This window comes from Nyctereutes procyonoides, unplaced genomic scaffold (assembly GCF_905146905.1).
Source record: "Nyctereutes procyonoides isolate TBG_1078 unplaced genomic scaffold, NYPRO_anot_genome, whole genome shotgun sequence".
Classification (NCBI taxonomy): domain Eukaryota; kingdom Metazoa; phylum Chordata; class Mammalia; order Carnivora; family Canidae; genus Nyctereutes; species Nyctereutes procyonoides.
This window is the reverse complement of record NW_026575147.1, coordinates 23,210,743-23,224,545: the sequence shown is the minus strand read 5'-3', so window position 1 is coordinate 23,224,545 and position 13,803 is coordinate 23,210,743. Positions and strand designations below refer to the sequence as shown.

General features: G+C 34.8%; 1 protein-coding gene across 3 annotated transcripts in view; it reads right to left on the bottom strand.

Moving 5' to 3' along the window:
• The window catches only part of ST7L (suppression of tumorigenicity 7 like), a 68,447-nt gene that overhangs the window by 28,367 nt on the left and 26,277 nt on the right, over nucleotides 1–13,803 (bottom strand). For all 3 annotated transcript variants that reach the window (XM_055312410.1, XM_055312411.1, XM_055312413.1), the window contains 5 exons: nucleotides 11,111–11,265; nucleotides 9,315–9,412; nucleotides 8,937–9,051; nucleotides 6,297–6,369; nucleotides 5,089–5,191 (listed from right to left, as the gene is read on the bottom strand). In XM_055312410.1, the coding sequence (XP_055168385.1) occupies nucleotides 5,089–5,191; nucleotides 6,297–6,369; nucleotides 8,937–9,051; nucleotides 9,315–9,412; nucleotides 11,111–11,265 (544 nt within the window). The remainder of the gene's footprint in view (nucleotides 1–5,088; nucleotides 5,192–6,296; nucleotides 6,370–8,936; nucleotides 9,052–9,314; nucleotides 9,413–11,110; nucleotides 11,266–13,803) is intronic.

The following is a 13,803-nucleotide window of genomic DNA, read 5'->3' as shown; positions in this document are numbered from 1 at the left end:
GCAGAACATGAGACTCCTAATTCTGGGTAACAAGCAAGGGGCGGGCAGGGGGATCAAGTGACTGGGTGACAGGCGCTGGGAGGGGCACTTGATAGGATGAGCACTGGGTGTTTACTATAGCTTTAAAAAGGTCTTAAGGGCAGCCCCGGTGGCGCAGCGGTTTAGCGCCACCTGCAGTCTGGGGTGTGATCCTGGAGACTAGGGATGGAGTCCCACATGGGGCTTCCTGCATGGAGCCTGCTTCTCCCTCCGCCGGTGTCTCTGCCTCTCTCTTCGCTCTCTCTGAATGAATGAATAAATAAATCTTTTTTTTTTTTTTAAAAAGGTCTTGAAATTGAGTAAAGTTGCATAACTTCTAAATTTGTTCTTCTTTCTCAAAATTGTTTTGTTTATTCTATGTTCTTTGCATTTTCTTATCAACTTTAGGATGAGCTTGTGAATTTCTACAAATAAGCTTGATAGGATTTTAATAGGAATTAGATTGGGGCAGCCCGGGTGCCTCAGCAGTTTAGTGCCACCTTCAGCGGGTGTGATCCTGGAGACCAGGGATAGAGTCCCACATCCGGCTCCCTGCATGGAGCCTGCTTCTCCCTCTGCCTGTGTCTCTGCCTCTCTGCCTGCCTCTTTCTCTCTCTCTCTCTCTCTCTCATGAATGAATGAATGAATGAATGAATAAATAAATAAATCTTTTTTTAAAAAAAGGAATTAGATTGACTCTACAGATCAGTTTGGGGAGAACTGTGGTCTTAATATCTTTTTAATGGAGTCTTCTAATCCATATACATGGTACCTATCTCCATTTATTTAGGTCTTCTTAACTTCTCATGTTTGTGTATAAAGTAAAAAAAAGTATCCCTAAAAACAGTGTAGAATATCTAGAGAAGATTCAATCTGGAGATTAATATATATTATCTATCCAACAATTTAATTCGGGCAATGTCTGGGATTTCTACTACCCTCCCTCTACCCAAGTACCTCCAGCAGTAGTTTTGAAGACCAATGCACAATGCACATAATCAGAATTGTTACTGCTGAGAATACATTTTTTTATAAGAGCATTTTTGAAGCAGAAAACAAGTCCACAACTACAAGGTGCAGATAGTCATTTTGTTGAGTGGGAATTAAATAAAAATTTTAGACATCTCAATGACGTATTTAATTTGAATAGTTTGATTAATTACTGCTGCTTATCTTCTCACACAGGAACAGATTTCCAGCCCATCTTGGATAATGATAAAAATCACTTCTGAAATGTTTACTGGGTATCAGGCATTCTTTTAAGCACTTTAATGATAAAGTACTTTAATCTTAATAATTCTAAGGGATAAGGAATATTGGCCCTATTTTACACATAAGGTCACTCAAGTCCAAAGAAGTTGAGTAACTTGTCCAAGGTCATACAGCTAAGAAGTAGTGGAGCCAGAATTTAAACCTAGGCAGTTTAGTTGCAGAATTCATTTTCTCAACCACTCGGTAGCATAAGAGAGCAAAGCATTTCATATAGGATTTTCAGACCTCTGCTTCCAGTAATGGAAGACTGAGTAATTCTGATCAACTCTCTCGGACAACGAAATATTTTTTAAAAACTAATCAAATATATATTAAATTAACAAAGGGTAGGGAATTAACAGTCCATAAAAGGCAGAAATAAGAGAAGTAAGCCATACTTGAGGCTGCTTTTACCATAGAGACATTTGCCAATTCTGACAAGATGGCTAAGAGGCTGTTCAACCTTTTTACTAGTTTTATAAAGGTAAACAAACAAAAGTCAGGAGTTCATGGTGTGTCAAGAGCGAGAGCCCTGGTTAAATCCTCAGGATTGGAACCCAGAAAGGCTGAATCCTAGGAATAAGGGTGAACCAGAAATAAACCCAAACTTTCATGGACTGTAGCCCAGTTTCTAGTCATCTGGGTAGATCAGAAAATATCAATCCCTGAAACTGGATTAAGGGGATTCTGTCATGCTGGTTGCTTCTTCTAGGCATTTAAGAACAAAGAAAATCCTCTCTGAAGAAAGATACTATTATCTGAAGTTTCAAGTTCTTTCTACAATTTTTTCCAATAAAATAGTGGTACATAGTCAAAGAAAATCAGGCATAAGAGAAAACAAGACAAGTAGAAATAATGTAGCAGGAAAAAACACATTAGAGAAATAGATATAGAAATTCCAGATATGTGAATTATCAGACTTTAAGTTAACTACTTTAACCTATTTTCAAAGAGATAAAAGAGTATATTTTAATTTTGGCAGGTAATTACAAACTATAAATAAAACAGGATATGTGAAAAATAAACAGAAATTCAAGAACTGAAAACTGTTTCAAAGGAGTGAAATCACAGAGTATATGTTCTCTAGCCACAATGCAATTATGCCAGAAATCACTGATAAAAAGATAATCTTCACATGTTTGAAAATTAAAAAAGAGCTGAATGGGATAAATATATCTCTAAATCAAAATGGAAATCAAGATGGAAATTAGAAAATATGTTGAATTAAGTTAAAAAACATTGCTATACAATGCAATTAAAATTATACTTAGAGGTTTATGGACTTGAATAAATATATTAGAAAGAAGAAAGGCTGAAAAATAATGTATTAATCTAAGTATGTATATAAAAAGATACAGGAAATAAAAAATAATAAAATAGAGCCAAAGAAAGATGAAGAAAGGCCATAAAGAGCAGGAAAGAATGAACCAGGAAACGAATAGACCGGATTGAAAAAGCCAGAGCTTGGTTCTTTACAAACTAATAAAATTGATAGGTCCCTGCAGAATCTAGTTAAGAAAATTAAAAAAAAAAAGATAACTAGTATTAGGAACTAAACAGTGGATATTACAACTGATCCTGCAAACATTAATAGGGTAACAAAAAGGATTTTATGAAATCTTTATGCCAATAAATTTCAAAATTTTGATGAAATAAATTCCTAGAAAAATACAACAAAACCAACACAAGAAGAAAAAATTTGAATAGTTATAGGATAGTTAAGGAAACTAAACTTGTTTTTTTTTTTTTTTGGAAACTAAACTTGTAATTAACCTATTAAACTAATCAGTGAGATGAAATTTGTAATGAAAATTCTCATAAAGAAAACTCCAGAATCAGGGACGTCTGGCTGGCTCAGTTGGTAGGTAGAGCATGTGACTCTTGATCTTAGGGTTGTAAGTTTGAGCCCACATTGGGTAAAGAGATTACTTTAGAAAAATAAAATCTTTAAAAAAAAAAAAAGAAAAGAGGGATGCCTGGGTGGCTCAACGGTTGTGTGTCTCCCTTCCGCCCAGGGTGTGATCCTGGAGTCCTGGGATCGAGTCTCACATCCGGCTCCCCTCATGGAGCCTGCTTCTCTCTCTGCCTGTGTCTCTGCCTCTCTCTATGTGTCTCTCATGAATAAATAAAATCTTAAATAAATAAATAAATAAATAACTCCAGATTCAGATAGCTTTATCAGCAAATTCTACTTACCATTTAAGGCAGAAATAAGTCTAATTTTTTTTATAAAGATTTTATTTATTCATGAGAGACACAGAGAGAAAGAGAGGCAGAGACATAGGCAGAGGGAGAAGCAGGCTCCATGCAGGGAGCTGGATGTGGGACTGGATCCCGAGACTCCAGGATCACACCCTGGGCTGAAGGTAAGCGTTTAACCACTGAGCCACCAACACGTCCCAAATAAATCTAATTTTACACAAATTATTCCAGAGAATTTAAAAAGAGAGAGAGAAACCACTCCTTATTTTATAAAGCCAACAATTAATAGTGTAGACAAAAAATTAAGAACAAAAGAAAATGAACATAATTAACGTTACAACACTGGTTATCTCTAGGCAGGAGGGAAAACATGTAACTGGGAAAGGGCAGGCAGGTGGACTTTTGAAGACTGGCCATGTGGTTTCTTGAGCTCAGTGGTAGTTTCCATTCATTTGCTTTATAATAAATTACTAAGACTCACATTTCTGCTTTTTACACTTCACTGTATATATAATTCATTATAAAATTTGTATTTAAATTTTGGGGGCCAGTGTCACTTAATAAGAGAATGGTATGAATATTTGTTGACTGTCATTCTTAGATTTCAGTATTTTTCTTGACTCTATCTATACTTTAATAGACTTACAACTTCCACTTTTTGGAGATTATCTTTTAGAGATTAATCTCTTTAATGTTTACTTGCTTCCAAATTCCATTAACACACATTATACTGGAATCAATAGTGATAATTACATTTAGTAATAAAGGTACCTATTCTTGAATACTCTATACTTCTTAACATGGAGCATTACTTTCAAAACCCAAAATTTAATCTTGGGTGATAAAACACAATAATCTGCATGTCTGCAAGGTGTACAATATAAAGACAAATGAGAAGGTAGAGTTTCATCTGGGACTAAACAAACATTAACTAGGCAGTTTTTCTGGGAACTTCCACATCTGTCTCCTAACACTGATTATTTTAATCTATTTGTCTTCAGCCTTTGTCTATCTAGTCCTAGTTCAAAATCCACGCATCTGTCTAGATGTAAAAGACTTTTACAGTAACAGGAAATTTGATTTAATGCTCTGAAGAATAACTGATCTTTTATTACTACATTATTTTATTTCTTCTCTGTAACTAAAGTAAAAGGAACAGCTAAATGAACACATTTGAAATTTTATTTTGACAGCAATTACAGAGCCCTACAATGAACTACTGCTCCTATTCACTTCTCTGAATGTCTTTAAGATCCCTTCATGGTCAATAAGTATCAAAATATAACAGACTTAGGGCGCCTGAGTGGTGTAGTCAGTTGAGCACCCAACTCTGGTTTCAGCCCAGATCATGATCTCATGGTTGTGAGATCAAGCCCTGCCTCAGGCTCTGAGCTCAGCATGGAGTCTGTTTGGGGCTCTCTCTCCCTCTGCCACATCCCCAACATGCATGCCCTTGTGTGCTTTCTCTCTCTTTTAAATAAATAAATACATATTTAAAAATATATATAACAGACTAAAACAATTCTGACTCGAATTATGGAGACCCAAACTTTGGTCTACATACTTTCAGGAATTTGATAAACTCAAATAATGTATTTTTATCATAAAGTTTCTCACTTTTGGAACATGAGGATTAAACTCCACAGCTCTATGAATTGCTTCCACAGCATTAATTTCTGCTGTGCTTAATCCTCTTCTGGAGGCTGTTTCGGGGGAGAATCTGTAAGAAAACCACAAAATCAAGAAATGAATTTTAAAAATCCATGGATTTTGATCATAATCTAACTTCCTGAATCAAGGATTTCTGGTGACAGCCAAAGACAAAGCCAAATAACTAGTAGACATAAAGGTAAAGCCTTAGGTTCAACATATAAAGAAAAGCAATATAAGAAATGGAAATCCTCAAATTTAGGTAATGAAAACCTTCAGGAGAAGTCCACTGGCACTCTCTGGGAAAGATGATACAATAAGAAACACTACATAGGGACATCCAGAGAATCTCATGAAGCAAAAATACATTTTTATCAAATTTTCACTGAGAGGAAACAGTGTGAATATTCCATTCAAATTCCTATTGAGGCACAGTAATATAAGGTAAAAGAATTGGCTTGCCATTTGGTTTCTAAAAATCTCATCTGTGGAATAAATAGAAATTCATTAAGGACAAAAATACAAGGCAAACAGAATAACTTGGAGTTATAATCCCAGAACAGAGAGGAGAAAACTATTTCCCTACATATACCTTATCATTATCATCATAGCTACTACGTACTCCATGTACTTTCTACCATTGCTTTAAGCCTTTAACACACACAATCCTGAAACAACTATGCTTCAGTATTATTATTCTCATTTTACAGAGAAGAAAAGACTCAAACTGATTAACATGCCCAAATTCCACAGCTGGTATGCAGTAGACTTTGAATTGGAATCCACGTTTATTTAGTTCTAAAAACCATGCTCTTTCCACTACACTAGTAAGAAGCTTCAAAGCTCCATAAGAGCAAGGGTTATTCAAAAGGAAACAGGGAGGAAAAAGCATTGTTTAAAGTCAGTGTTGAAAAACATAATACAGTTTTCCCCTGCTATCTGCAAGTAGAGCATCCTATAAAATCTTTCCTAAGCTAGAACAGCGTAAAGGGAAAAAATAATTACCATTTCATAAAAGTGAGCATCCTGTTCAGATTTCTTGCAGTTAGTGAACACAGGTATTAATGTAGATCTCTTGTAAAAGCAAAGTGGGGTAAAATGAACTTTCAGATAGCAGGGGAAACCTGTATTGAGTTTAGGAGTCTTTCTAAATTACTGTAGTTTTCAATACTTACTTATCTGAGACAGTCCTTGTCTTCAGTAGTGCTGCTGTATAACAGATTGCTGCTGACTTTGGAAGGCTTATATCTGTAATTTTAATTTTCAACTTAGGTAAGAATCACAAAAAATATCTTAAGATAATTTTTAATAAGAATAATTCATGGTACAAATTCAACAGATAGAATATAGTAGTAGAAACAGACATGTAGCTGGAAAGACCTGAGTTTTAACCATGATTCTCATGTTTACTAGCTAGGCATCCCAACTAGTAGCAACTTCTTTAACCTTTAACATTAGTTTTCTCTTCTCAAAATACAAAAATAATACTTTTCTAGCTGAGATTAAATTAAATTATATCTGTGAAAGCCCTCAGCAAATGTTTATAATCATCTGTTTACAATAATGGTATTCAGGGAAAAAGACAGTATAGCTAGAACTACTGAAAACTCTACCTATTCAGAGAGAAAAACTAAGATTCAAAAAAAAAAAAAAAGAAATATTTAGCAGGAGTTAAATCCAGGTAATACAACAGGTGATTTTAATTTTTTTCTTCTTCTAATATGTTTTTGTATTTTATACATTATCTTAAAGGATTTTTTTAATAAAATATAAAAATAGTCAGGAATTATAATTAATTATACCAATCCTTTCTCAAAGAATGCCCAAAATAATGCTATCAGGAGAGTAGTACTAGTGGATTCTCCCAAAGTTTTAGATCCCCAAGTTACACCAGCAAATCGAGAACCAAAGAAGTAAATTTGCTTTTAATTTCTACAAGATTCTAGAATGGTAAAAATTGGGGAATCATAAAAACTGAAAACAGGGGCACTTGGGTGGCTCAGTGGTTGAGCATTTATCTTTGGCTCAGGTCGTGATCCCAGGGTCTTGTGATCAAGTCCCACAACAGGCTCCCCACAGGGAGCCTGCTTCTCCCTCTGCCTATGCCTCTGCCTCTCTCTCATGAATAAATAAAACAAAATCTTTAAAAAAAAAATGAAAACACAGAAGCATATCTAAGTTGTTAGTTTTATTTTGTTTTGAATAAATCAAGTCCTATCTAATTATTGTATTTGGTTCCTAAGCTTGTTCACTGTATCATAAGCAAGCCATGTACCCGATAAGTTACATATGGAAAGAATTTCTCATAAATTTCTCCATAGCCTACACTATTGTGAAGTACTTGTGAAGAATTCCAGATGTTTAAAAGAAATAAACTTCTCTTTCCAAGTATGACACATTTCAAACTTTCCAAGTCATGGGGATTCCCAAGCTAATGGGTAGGAACTTACAATAGAACAAGGGTGACTATGTGGCCTGTACATGCTATGTTATAGTAAAAGATATGACCAGAAACATTATGCTAGTTAGGATGTTTTCATCTCGAGGTTAAAAACTGATACATCGCTCAGAATGAGAATGGTCATGCTGCTTAAAAATTCTCCCAATTCCATTTGTGGTGAACTGGCACTGAATTGGCATAATAATAAAAATAGCCACCATGTATCGACTTCTTACTATTGGAAGGCTAGTAAACAAAGAAATGAAATACCGGGATTTTATCTTATTTTTTTAAAAAGATTTTATTTATTTATTCATGAGAGAGACACAGAGAGAGAGAGAGAGACAGAGAGAGACAGAGGGAGAAGCAGGCTCCATGCAGGGAGCCCGACGTGGGACTCGATCCAGGGTCTCCCGGATCACACCCTGGGCTGAAGGCGGCGCTAAACCACTAAACCACCCGGGCTGCCTGAATACCTGGATTTTAGTGTTGGCTTGCCACAGTTACTAGCTGGAGACCTTACCCAATTACTTAACCTTCTTCAACTCCAGTTTCCTTGCCTACTAACAAAAATTTGTCCCACCACCTCATAAGATTCTTGTACGGATTATATGAAATAGTAAATTACATTTTATAACCAAAAAATATTGCGAAAATGTTACTCTGAATTTCTTATATGCACCATAAAGCAACTTCTGTTAATAGTCTCTGACACTCCAAAACAAATGAGGTACCATCCTATGTCTACAGCACCCGATACTTTTCTAATTATCTCATTTAATACACTATACTTCAATATATACTATTCATTTATCTATATGTTCCTTTTTTTTTTTTTAAGTCAGGGTTGTCGAATTTTTTTTTTTTTAAGATTTTATTTATTCATGAAAGACGCAGAAAGAGAGAGACAGACACAGGAACAGAGGAGGAACTGACACAGGCAGAGGGAGAAGCAGGCTCCATGCAGGGAGCCTGACATGGAATTCGATCCCGGGTCTCCAGGATCACACCCTGGGTGAAGGCGGCGCTAAACCGCTGAGCCACCAGGGCTGCCCTATGTTCCTTTATTAAACTGTAAATCCTACTAGGCCTAAGTCCATGTCTTCTTGTTCAGCATTGTATTCCAAGCCACTTACATTAGTGCTCAATAAACAAATGAATAAATTTTTACAGAAGAAAAGTTCCTCCTTACAGGCTTTTGCTTCCAAAAGTCTTGATAAAAAAGATAATATAACTTGTATCCATGGATTCTGAATACTAACTAGTAATAATGACAAGAGAAAATTAAAGAAATATCAGAATAGGATCACATTCATGATTAAATAATTGAAAAAAAAATTTAACCATGCTATCAACTAAGTCAATTATCACTCACCATCATATTTTGCTAGGACTGCCTGAACATCTGCATAGGCCTGTAATTCTAAAAGTGATTCTAGGAGATTCTCATGGATGTTCAACATGGTAAGAGGAGGAAATTCTTTCATCAACTGTACATTAAAAGGAAAAAAGATTAAAATTATAGCAAAGGAAATCAATAGAGCTGAATCTGATTCATTAAAGCAGAAATTCTTTAGTTTCTTAACAAAACTGTGAAGACTCAACCCTTAGAAATATGTATTAGTTAGTAAATACCCTGTTATAAAACCTACCAATTAAAAAACAATGACTGCATTAAAACAATTGGAACTTAAACCACATTTTCAGTTTCTGAAAGAAAAAATATAAACATCCAATCATCAAATTTACTTACATCTCTCATTATTTTTACTGCTTCTCTTATTCTTCCTAATTTTCTTGCACACATTGCTAATCTTCTTTTAATATATACCAGTACATTGGTATCTCTTCCTATTAAAAAAAATGACATGATTATCATGCCTTACTATTATGTCTATTTCATTAACATATTATCCATTATTTATAAGTAATTATTTGCTTACCCAGAAGTTTCAATGAAAATTAAATTGTGTCAGAATGGAAGACTATTACTGATTACTGATTTTGGGTGACAAACATTGAATGGAGGTTCATTATACTGTTACATTTTTGTATATGCTTGAAGTTTTTTTATAGTAAAAGCTTAAAATCTATCTATCTATAGAATTATTTTCTAACAGTAAGTAATCTGAGTACATTACATATAAATTAATTAGTGTGGGCAGCCCGGGTGGCTCAGTGGTTTAATGCCACCTTCAGCCAAGGGCCTGATCCTGGAGACCCAGGATCGAGTCCCACGTCGGGCTCCCTGCATGGAGCCTGCTTCTCCCTCTGCCTGTGTCTCTGTCTCTGTCTCTCTCTCTGTGTCTCTCACGAATAAATAAAATCATAAAAAAAAATTTAATTAGTATACCTGGACAAGTGTATTTTAATATTAACATAAAATAGATTAATGGGAAAAAATAATTCTATTGAGTTTCTGCATAAACAATCTATTATTTTAATATTCTCTATTGTTTTAACTGACAAACAAAAGATATCCGAAACAAAATTTCCATGGCTAGTGTGAACTTTTGCTCAATAGCTACTAATTAACAAACTATAAAACTATTTCTAGAAAGAGCTAATAAATATTTCTGTAACTATCTCAGAATCATATTTGAGATTATACAAAGACAAATGGTATGGCTTTTTCACAGATGTAGCTTCATCAGCTCCAGACTGCAAAATTATATATTCCCACAGTTGTGTGGTTGTGTGCTATAACAACATACATAAATGAAACATACTGTATACATCAATATTTAGTTTGGAGAGAAAACATTATCCAAATTTTAGTTTCCACAAACAAAAGATTCAAAACTCAACTGCTAGCAGATAATGCTTTATGTAAACATATTTCAATTTATTGCCCGATATTTGCCAAAATCATTAAACTAAAACCCCCTGGCCACAAAAAATTGCAGGAAGCAGCAGCACTACAGATTCTAACATCTTTGGTGGAAGTATCTCAATTCTAACTGAGAGAGTATCCCTGAGTACAAAGAATCTCAGTTGCTTTGGCCCATATGATCTCAAACATATAGAGAAAAGTCAAGGAAAGAAAGAATCAATGCCAAGTGTAGGGCTAGATGCTATTACACTAAAGGGGTCACTTCCTGGCACTATGTAGAGATAATATACAGTCTGAAGAGCACACCAAGTGATGTACTTCTACTCTTGCTTGGGGTAAGGGTAAGGATAAAGGGGATAGCTGCTTATCATTACAAGAAGGCTCTCCTGAATCTTGGATATTTTTGAGTTGTGTTTCTTTGATGATCAGCCCAATTCTCATATGAAATAAATTACCATTAAGTCTCAGAGTAGCACATCTCTCAATAACCAGAGTACATCTGTTCCCTTCCATAAGCATTCTCTAGCTAATGCCCATTTGTCTTGCTAGCTTGTAGACATTATGAATAAAGTAGTTATCTCTTATGAAAGGAAGCTAACTTCTAAGTCTTAAGGAGTTTTTTAAAAAGATTATTGTTGTTTTATGTCTTCAACATGAAAGAGCCAATTTCAGGAGCTAAACAAAAGTCAGGTAATAATCAGTTCAAATTTGCTTACTCAGTTGAGCTTCATGCTGAGGACTTTGGTGCTGGCACTGCTGTGACCGCCTGTAAATTGTTTCTCCTGCCTTGAGTGCCTGTTTAAATAACCTTTCAGCATCTACAATAGTCGTTGCTTCTTCCTCAGCCAGTAGAACATATGCAGTGGCACAGCTGTGAAGAAAGCAAGCAAGGCAATTTTAAGCAAAATGGTAAAGAAGTATTTTCTCTTGGATATGTCCTCTGTTCTGCATCACATTTCCCTAACTTTACCTATACTTTCCATCTTTTAAAGAAGAAAAAAAACCTTCACTTAATATTCTAATTTATTAGGGGCATATTGGTATATTTTTGGTGTGTTTCCACAATTTTTCTCCTTTCCTACCTTCCTTTTCTTCACTTTATTTTCTATTTGCTCTACTTCTATATCCACTCCTTAATCATTTGTCTCATATTTTTCTTTTGTGAATGGGGGATGAAAGTAAGATACACAAAGAACTATCTAAAAAGTAGTTCAAGGGACTATACACTCCAGTGGTTATGCCTGCTCTTAGCCACCATATACTTCATAATATTCATCTAACAGGGGCAAGTACAGGAGAGGGTGAAGGTTGAGAATAAAGATCCATGGCCAACAAGGAATCTTTAACATTTGACTTAGAATTGTATCTTTCCAGGACTAGCCCTATTTCCCAACTCTGAGCCTTCATTATGCGTGCCGCCCTGCCCTCTCTTGGACTTAGCCACAATTGTGTTGCAGCAAAACCTCCTTGGTCTGAATTCTAAGTCCTTCCTCCTATACTGCTGCTCTTACTCATCACACACATGCTCACTCCAAGTTTCCTTTCTTCACCCCACTAAAACACAAAGATTTCTCTTTGTATCAGTTAAATCAAAAGCTGGCCAATAAGATAAATTAACCTGTTTTGGGGCAAAAAAGAGAAACAAAAGTTTCCTTTCCATTCCCAGATATAGCAAGTACATACTCTAGTTCTTCTGGAGAAAATATCCTAGTTCTGATTATCTAAGCCTGCATTGTCCAGTACTGAAGTCCTTGGCTACATATAGTCATTGAGCACTTGAAACGTGCCTAGTCTTAATTGAGATGTGATGTCAGTGTAAAGTGTACATTGGATTTGGAAGGCTTAAAAGAATGTAAAATAATGTAATAGTTTAAAAAACATATCAATTATATGTTAAAGTAATATTTTAATATTTTGAATATAGCTAAAATATATTAAATTAATTTCACTTATTTCTTTTTTTACTTTTTAAATCTGGTTACTAGAAAACTTAAAGTTACAAATATGGTCATGTTATATTTCTATTGAACAGTGTTTAAGCAAAAGAAGAGAAATTGTAGGCAACAGTATGAGACCAGCATAAAACGAAAATGATGGCAAGGGGGGCACCTATGTGGCTTAGCCAGTTATGCGTCTGACACTTGCTTTTAGCTCATAATCTCAGGGTTGTGAGATGGAACCTTGTGTTGGGTTCCACACTCAGCAGGGAGACTGCTTGGGATTCTGTCCCCCCTCTGCCCCTCCTCCCCACCCACATTCTCGCTCTAAAATAAATAAATAAATAAGTAAGTAAATAAATAAATAAATGAAAAACCATTTTTAAATGAAGGTAAGGTAGCTATCAAACAACTGGGGACAAGGAGCACCTTTTGAATATAGAAAATGCAAATCGGACCATTCCAGCATCCTTCAAATAATATATTAAAAAGAACTATATTATAATTTCACTAATCAACAGAGATTTCTCCAGTACATATATTGGATTTTGCTGAAACATTAGATTATTGCTGCTTTAAACAGTAGCATCCTAAACTGCCATTCTAAACCCAACTCAAATGTTTTTTTTTCAAATGTTTTTAAATAACAAAATAAAAACCCTTTTAAAAGATCTAGATGGGTATAAATTGATGCAGTAGAATCAAAGTACAAATATTTTAAATTACAATATGCCTATGATAAAAAGAGGTTCTTTTCCCTGAGAGCTTTCTTGTATTTGTTCAAAAATATTTTTAATGGAGATGTTAATAAAGAAATTAATTTTATGAATACTGAATGAATCCCATTTTTAGGAATGTTGGGTTGTTGTTTAAGGTAAAATTCATCACTTCTCGGCCTTTTGGCTAAGATCAAGTGAAATTAAGGTAAAATTCACGTAATAAAATTAGCCATTTTAAAGTGTCATTCAGGGACTTTTAATATATACATAAGGTTCATTCACGTAGCATGGAACTGTATTTTTAATTCCTTTTTATGACGAATATTCCATTGTGTAGATATACCAATTCTGTATACCCATTCATCACCAATTGATGGACATTTGGGTTGGTTCCAGTTTGGGGCTATTATAATACCACTGTGAACACATCTGCTTCAAAGTTTTTGTTTGAACTTTTCCTTTCAGCACTCCATTATATGACCAGGTGTGGAACTCCTGGGTCATATGATAGTTCTAATTTTATCTTTTTGAGGAACTGCCACACTGTTTTCCACAGCGGCAATACCTAAATTTTACATTCCCACTTGCAATCTATACGGGTTCTAATTTCTCCACATTTTTGCAAACACTTGGTATTTTCTGGAAGTTTTTGTTTTTGTTTTACCATCTTGTGATGGGGCATCACACTGTTTTCATTTTCATGTCTTTAATTATGAATAATGTTGAGCACCATTCAAGTACTTATTGGTTATT